At 40.8% G+C, this 5,805-nt stretch overlaps 1 protein-coding gene across 1 annotated transcript; it reads right to left on the reverse strand.

Moving 5' to 3' along the window:
* Positions 1-861: 861 nt before the first annotated feature.
* Positions 862-3,255, reverse strand: LOC306921498 (homeobox protein OTX1 B-like; the record flags this gene model as incomplete). The annotated part of the gene is made up of 3 exons (XM_079498638.1): positions 862-1,659; positions 2,794-2,945; positions 3,159-3,255. The coding sequence occupies 3 exons, from the start codon at positions 3,253-3,255 to the stop codon at positions 862-864; spliced, it is 1,047 nt and encodes a 348-aa protein (XP_079354764.1).
* Between the last annotated feature and the right edge of the window lie 2,550 nt (positions 3,256-5,805).

The following is a 5,805-nucleotide window of genomic DNA, read 5'->3' on the forward strand; positions in this document are numbered from 1 at the left end:
GACCCATTAACTGGTGTATTTTGGAAAGATTAATCAAGAATTTACACTGGATGACGGATCTGAGCAATAATGAACTTTTCCTCTGAATATCCATGTTTTAACAAAACTTTATTATAAAGACACGCATGTACATTTCAAATTTCAATGGAATACTGACATTGCGTGTCTAATTCACATTTTTTCTCTCCATAAAGAACGATAGCAAAATCTTTCACCTTATAAACAAGTGCTGCAATTTAATCTCCAAAATACAACACCACAGGCTGGACAATGAGTTTCTGAACAATATTCAAGTTGGAAATGCATGTGAATTAAACTGAAAATCATAGCAGCATCAAATCTTTACGAAAAAATAATAAAGTCAACGCAAAATTCTATTTTCCAATTCTATGACATATTTTTGTTTCAAAATGTTTGTTATTTTTGTCCTGACAAAACATCTCCAACTTAACTCAAAATGAACTAATTCTCAACCTAAAGGGAGATAACTCAATCTTGCATGTTCCACTGCAAATGTAAGTTGGGATAGTAAAGGCCTTCCAAATTGGGATGTGGTCAGTTAACAGTTTAACATTTTTATGGATTGAAGAATATTCCTTTGATGACTCCATAATTCAAACTCGCTTCGCAGCAGTTGATCCGTTGCTAATGGCAAAAAAGCAAAATCCAAGGCCTGACGTTCAGGCTTTTACAGTCTGTGCATTATCTCAATTTATTCACAAATAAACTTAAAACATCTCATAGGTAAATGTCTCTCTACTATCTATTAGTTTAAAGGATCTTCAAAAAAATAAAATAATACAACAAAAAGAATACTTCTTTGAAGGAGGGGGAAACAAAAAAACAAAAAACAAAAAAGAGTCACAAGACTTGGAAGCGCCAGGATGCCTGGTCTTTGTAGTCCAAACAGTCTGAGGTGTTAAAGTTCAGTTTCCATGAGGCGGCGGCCGCCGTCTGCTCTTTATAATCCAGACAGTCTGTGGAGTTGAAGGCCAGGCCGGGCGCACTGTACGCCTGGTGGTGGTGGGGGTGATGGTGGTGGTGGTGGTGCCCTGAGGTCTGTGCAATGTGGTGGTGCGGGTGGCCAGACATGGAGGAGCCCGCCATGGGGCTGAGCTGGTGCGGGTGGTGCGGGTGGTGATGCGAGTGCATGGGGGCCAGGTAGGAGCTGCATTCCACGCCTCCGAAGTAGGAGCCTGACCCCGAGGCGGGGTAACCCTGGCCGTACGCGGCGGCCGCCGCTGTCTGGCCGTAAGGGACCGGGTACGAAGCTGTTCCTCCATTCGTCGTGGACGCAGACCTCTGCATGCAGGAGGCACTGGTCGGGGCGGCCGGGTCAGGCAGCGTGGCTGGCGCCGGCGCCGGGGAGATGGGCGCGGGGCTCCAGATGGACGACACAGGGGCAGTGCCGGAGGTAGAAGTGCTGCTCAGGACCCCCGGACCCCCGCCGTGGCCGGCCGAGTTGGAGATGGAGGAGGCTGAAGACGAGGAGGAGGAGGAGCCGGCACTGGACACTGCCGGCGGGGTGAACTGGCCGCTGCTCTCTGACCCTGTGCTCTCTCTGGTCGGGGAGGATTTCTTCTTCGCCGGACGGACCTTGGCGTTGTTCCCACTCTGTGCCTGCTGTCGACATTTGGCACGACGGTTCTTGAACCAAACCTGAGGAATGAGGAAGAGGGAAAGGGTTCAGTTCAAAGTTGATGTCAGTCAAAATTCAACAACTTAATTAATATCTCTGCAGGGATATTATATTAATCTTCAAATGTTCTGTCTGATGAAAGAGAATCTTTGTAAAACAAGTTCCAGGTGTGAATGCGTGTTAATTTGAGGCATGGGTGTTCCTGACCAAACTAAGTTTTCATGGATTCATAAAGTTTAAAATGATGAAACGATTATAAGACAGCTGGGTTAAGGTCAGCTGAGCCTTTGAGGACAAGCTACTACAGCGTATTCCCACCCTTAACTCAGTGAGCCAATTTAGGCCTAGTCACTGTTCAGCATTTCACATCTTAGCCTAGTGCTCACATTTCTGGACAGAATCAGCAGAAACTCTAGAGGGAGCAGCCATAATTGCAGTAAGCCCATGAGAGAGCCACTAAAGCTGGTTATGTAAAGACTCTCACGCCCATTTCAAAAGAGATCAAAAGACACTCCTTATGGGGAGAACTGAGGTAAATTCTTCCTTTTACCAGGGAGAAGTCCACAGTCTCAGAAATTCATGCATACTTCATAAAAACTCCCCAAAACTGATTCCAAACGCCATCTTTATTATTATTACTGTTACTATTATTATTGTTATTATTATTATTGGTATTATTATTATTATTATTATAGCAGCTTTATTTGTTTATTTGTTTGGAGGGGGTGTATCTAATTATTCAACATTTCTGAGTGCCTGCGGTCAACAAGTGCAACAGCTCACCTCATGTTCACTAACAAAAAGGATAATGGAACCATTAGCTATTAGCCTACATGTCTTTTTAAAGGAAATTTGCTTATGCTAATTTTGTAAGAGTAGGATATGCTATATTTTGAGCCCCTCCTATATACAGGTTTAATGTTTGTTTTTAGTTCAATGTTTGTTTTAAACATTGAACATATTGTCCCTCATTACGTCATATTGTCTCTTTATTGTTAGTGGCATTTAATGTTTGTGTTGGCACCGTTTGTTTTACATCACCTAATCGACATGAGTTATATATTTTTTTAACCTTTAAACGTGCATTATAAGCCTGTGGTAATTGTGGTAATAATAACGATTTATATTGTTTAATGTGTGTATAGGGTACAAACCTGCACTCTTGACTCAGGTAGATTTATTTTCAGCGCCACTTCTTCCCTCATAAAAATATCGGGGTATCGTGTTTTGGAAAACAGTGATTCCAAAATGTCCAGCTGTGTCCGGGTGAACGTCGTTCTCTCTCGCCGTTGTTTCCGTGGATTACCTAAAAACACAATAACAAATTGTTATTAGCATAAACCTAAACAAAATAGGCTACCAAACGACTATAGGCTACTACTGATGATTTATTAAAGAAGCCATTTTTTAAGACATTACATTTTGCATATCATAAAAAAGCATATATTTTGTAGGCTATTATTATGGATATTTTTGAGAAGGGTTTGTACACGTGTAGCTACCGTACCAGGCCACGTACCAGGATATCCCACGGATGGATGCAGCAGGTCCATGGCGGTGCCGCTCAGACCCAGGCCGTTCATCCCGTACGGGCCCTGTTTGAGGTATGACATCATGCTAGAAACGGACTCAGGAGACCGACTTTTATTGAAAAAGTGGGATTCTCCAGGTGTTCAAATCTTGACTCCAAGAGGCTCCTTTGTGTGAAAGAGAACAAGGAAAATTGGTCACTCAATTGGCAATAAAAAACAAAACATTGTCTAAAAGCAATCAGGCCTATAAATAGCCCAATCGACCCCCGCCCCCTCATCGCTTATGTTGCCATAGATTTGAAAACTAGAGAAAATCTCGCCCATATAGTTGAATATGTCATGCTTCTATATGAAACATTATAATCGCTTGGGTGGTATATGCCTATAAACAGCGCAATGGAGACATAGGCATACAGCGAAGTGAGCAAACTTTATTTGTTTAAATCGAGACGTATTTGCCTATAGCCTAACATTTTTGGCATTTGTGTGGACAAAATAATGCCCTAAATTGTCTACTTTAATTTCAAGCTGATACCACAGACTCGAATTTCTCGTCAACTTTCCATGATGCTCACAACAAGACTCACTCACTCACAGTCATAGCTCGCAAAATCAAGTTTGGAAAAACCCAACAATTTATCAAATCCCCAAGTCTGATGATGCGTTAACGTGGTTAAACGGCATCCAATTATAAACCCTGGCAGCAATCAGCCATCACTACAGTAATGAAATAATCACGTGTGAAGTCTGTCATCAGACGTGATTAACGCCATTTGACATTAGCCGATTTTTATTATATTTTGACACTTGCTTTGGCAATGTAAACTCATGCTAATAAAGATCCTTTGAATTGACTTGACATTAGACGATACATATTTTTGTCAGTAATGGAGTCGTTGCTTTGATCAAATTAATTTCCTTAATGTCGACTAGGGCCTATACAGTGAAGTGGATTTAATTTAGTCAGTGTGACAGGCCATGCCCGTGCTATATGGTATATTGTTATCATAATTAAAATGGCCAATGTACAACTGAATAGGTCACTTAAACTACGGAGATAGCATTTGGGATAGCATTTAATTCAGTTTATGGAACTTCGTAGAAAGGCATTTACATGTAGCCTATATTAGGCTAAACCCGATTATATTGGGCCTGCCATTAATGTTTACACTTAGGCCACAAGAATTAAATCAAGGTGTGAGCCTACTTTATGCCTTTAAAGTGAAACCGCCAGTCATTTCAATGAAGTAAAGGCAAAAATGCTAATGCTGCAAACGGGCTAATTGTATAATTACCAGCGTTATTATTGGGCTAATCAACCTATATGCCCCTTTTGAGCTAACACCTACTACAATTTTAAATCAGGTAATTGTTTGTAAATACTGTATGTTTCCAATCACATGCAATTTCCAAATCGAGGTGTGAGACAATGTCTTTAATTGGATAAACATTTACATAAGCCAACGAGGGTCTTTTGACAGGTAAATAGTGAGAGTTTAAACAAAAACATAATTGGTTATTCACTTCATTTACTGGTAACATACTGCCACACCTTTCAATAGTCCTACTTGGGCCCATGCTGTGGACATGGGGCCGGCTAGTTTGTTTTTACTGAGGCGTAAATCCTTTAGGCTAAATGCTCAACGATTTCCATAACCACGGGAAGTAGTTTATAGGCGCATCATGTAAATGGTCGAAAGAGTGCAAATTAAGTCCATTACAATTCAGATTTTTAAACCCACAGGGCGACAATTAGCGATGCGGAGTCTTATCGGCGAAACAGGTTCAGCCCCAAACATTACGTTTGTTTATCTGGTTTTAGCAGAGCGAGATGGGATACAAGTAACACTTTGAATCCGAGCAAACGGCCCGGAAAGTTTAAGTTATAACATGATAATAACATAAAAAGGGAGATTTCAATTGACAGTAGTCTAATAAAAGATTATGCCTAGGCCTATTTGTAATCCCCTTTGTGAATTTGTAAATGAGTAGTCGTAATGTTTGCAAAACCAAAATAACGTCTTATCTATTGTTTTTAATTATTCAATTTAGACTGAAAAATGTATAGGCTATAGGACCAAATAATTGAATAATAACGTCACAATCACAAGCAATAAAATGTCATAGCCTACAGTTCATTGGTGTCAATTCTATATGGTGTCAATAACACATACGGAAAGAGTTGACCTAAATAGGAGGAAAAATGAGGGAAAGCTTGCAGACTCACCTTGTTTAAAGGATCCCCTTTCTTCCACTTTATAGAATCGATCCAGACAGCGTATCATATAATATATCCACATGGACGAGAGTTCCTCTTAGAAAGCAATAGTAGCCAAAGGTGCGCAGCCGAAAAAGGTGCGCGCTCACTCAAAAAGACTGACCAGAAGTTATGCAAGCACCCCGAATATCCTTCCTGGGCTCACCACCGCTGTCCTATACTTTAGAGACTAATGTAATGGAGCATAATAATAAAAGCACATTTCAATATGGGAGGGGGGGAAAAAAACTATCAACCGTATTTCTTGTTTCGCGTCCAGCACTCACACTGCTAAAATGATTGCCAATGTTGACGGATTGAGATTGATCACCCTGTCCTGACCCAGTCCTTCTATGAACGTAAAAATACGCCGGGAA

Source organism: Electrona antarctica (genome assembly GCF_951216825.1).
Source record: "Electrona antarctica genome assembly, chromosome: 4".
NCBI classification, from domain to species: domain Eukaryota; kingdom Metazoa; phylum Chordata; class Actinopteri; order Myctophiformes; family Myctophidae; genus Electrona; species Electrona antarctica.